Source organism: Chaetura pelagica, unplaced genomic scaffold (assembly GCF_000747805.2).
Source record: "Chaetura pelagica isolate M959 unplaced genomic scaffold, ChaPel_1.0 scaffold11, whole genome shotgun sequence".
In the NCBI taxonomy this organism is placed as follows: Eukaryota; Metazoa; Chordata; class Aves; order Apodiformes; family Apodidae; genus Chaetura; species Chaetura pelagica.
The window spans coordinates 5,050,899-5,053,164 of record NW_009952694.1 but is presented as its reverse complement, the minus strand read 5'-3'; the positions used below and the strand labels follow the sequence as shown (position 1 = coordinate 5,053,164).

Below are 2,266 nucleotides of genomic sequence, written 5' to 3'. Positions count from 1 at the left end.
GAGCGCTGCCCCGGGGCCGTGTGGGGCTGCGTCTGGGTTCCTTCCCGTGGTGTTCCTCATGACATGGCGCGCTGTGGAGTGAAAACATCCAGCGCAGTCAACATTAAATCATCTCAATGTGACTGAAGCAGAAGCGCCAAAAGTGATACTTGTTGGGAACTTGCACTTAATGACTCAGCTCTTGTTTTCCCATTACTTCAGCAGTTCGCTGCTCTGACACATTCCTGCCTGGAAGTCACTTTTGATCTACAGTTCATCCAATTAACATGATGTTATCTGAATCGTACAAACATTCCTCAGCACAAGCTTTAAAACTTGTTTGCATGCTGGTGTTGTCCAGCCCTCTAGCAGCAGTAAACACACAGCTCAAAGTTCACTTGGAAAATGGGAGCAATGACCTGTCTTTAGGATGTTGCATTTCTGAAACAAAGACTTGAGTCAGAGAATTAGAATGAAAAAGTGAAGCTTCTCCTGCTTGTGTTTACCATGTGGAACACTGCCAGAGGCAAGTGATGCTCCACTAAAAATAAAAACATTTAAAAAAAAAAAAGCTTTGGACAATTTATTCCAAGGAAAGCAAATGTCACCTTAAGTGGCTCTTGCTATGTATCCTCACAGAGCTCACTACATGTCGTCTGCTTGGGTTTCCTACTCACAGTGTTACCATTTTAAGACAGCTCCCAATATGCAGACAAAGAGACAACGTTTAGGAAGGAGACATTTTTATTTACTGCAGGTTTGTACAAAGCTGGGTGCTTGATGTCTTCCCCCAAATCAAGCTTTTCCAAGATTTTTCCAAGACATATATATACACAAAATCATGAAGTTAATAAGCTTCCAAGTCCATCCTTCTTACAGTGAGTTCCATATAGTTATAATGTGGTTACATCACTATTTCTGCTAATACATATGCTCAGGGGAAAGGTTCTTCTCCTGAGCAGGGATCTTCTTGACTGGGGGATGTAATTTTTAGTATTATAATGACATTATAATGAGCTAAGTTCACCTAGAGTTTACATTATCTCAGGTTCTACAGCTCCAACTGCCCAAGACTGGTTTAGCCATCAATATTCTTGATTTTGGTTCTTCTTTATCACCTTCTGCATTCCATAGGTCCAATTATCCCTACAGGCCTCAAGTCTTCTCTGCCAAGTTGGAGATTTACATGAGACACTCTTGAAAACCTCTTGATTAATTGCCTTCTTCAAGGCCTGGTTATTGCAGGATGTCCTTGCTCAGGGCTGGCTGTGGTACTATTTGTGTGCCTCTCTGACTGCAATTTTAACTTGTATATATATACAGAGTAGAGTACATCTGACACAAAATAACCACATCATGCTAAATTTCTGAGTTATTTTCCAACACCAGCAGCATGGCCAGGAGCCCAGTTGGAGACAAACAAAGCCAGGGCAGCCTTCACTATATGCTCTGCTGAAAGCACCACAGAGCAGAGCTGCAAACCTTTCTGCTCTCCACCTCTTCAGCCCACAGCTTTGCCAGTGAACCTCCAGCCTCACCTGGGATGCTCATTACAATGGAACAACATAAGCATAGTGTAGTTAAACAAAAAAGGGAAATTCAGAAGCAAGAGCCAGAAAAAGGGTTTCTGTCTCATTTATTTTTAGGTTAGTCACCCAAAGCTACTGTACTGAACTCTGTATTGAGACAACAGAAGGGAACAGAAGAATTTGTTCTAATAAATGTGTAACGTAAGTATCTCAAGAATACAATGACTGATAGTGGTGCAGAGTGTGCCAGGGTGAAATGAAGCAGGCAAAGGACTCTCATGGTCCAACAGCTGCTTAGTCTGAGAACTTTGAGGATATAACTAAAATAGACAGAAAATTAACTTTTAGATTCATCAGATTTGAAAAGGTCCTTACAAAATTCTCCACATATTATAAAGAAACCAAAGTTACCCAGAGGTAATCACTATAATAGATTAAAAAGTAGTCAAAAAGCAAAGATTAAAACAATAAATAAACAGGCAATTTTTAGCTTGGCAAACTGAGTTTGCTCAGAGGAGCACCATTTATTAATAATACCAAAAGCAGAGCAAGGAGCAAAATCTGCATATGGTAAGACAATATTTCAGTTACTCAGGACTAACTTAAGCATGTCATTCACATGTTGTATTTAGGTCTGTATGACTATTGGATTGTGGCTTTAGCTATCTGTAACTGGAAGTGTTATCACAGTCCATGGCATGTAAACTCGGATAAATGCAGGATAATGGAGATAGGTATTGTGTGGCAGTCTGCTGTAG

The 2,266-nt window shown here is 40.5% G+C and overlaps 1 protein-coding gene across 1 annotated transcript in view; it reads right to left on the bottom strand.

Annotated features, from left to right (window-relative positions):
* FLVCR2 (feline leukemia virus subgroup C cellular receptor family, member 2) overlaps positions 1–2,082 on the bottom strand; it is a gene marked incomplete at its 5' end in the record, with an annotated part of 36,435 nt that extends 34,353 nt beyond the window's left edge. The window contains one exon of the mRNA XM_009993887.1: positions 2,035–2,082. Within this exon, the coding sequence (XP_009992189.1) occupies positions 2,035–2,082 (48 nt within the window). The remainder of the gene's footprint in view (positions 1–2,034) is intronic.
* Between the last annotated feature and the right edge of the window lie 184 nt (positions 2,083–2,266).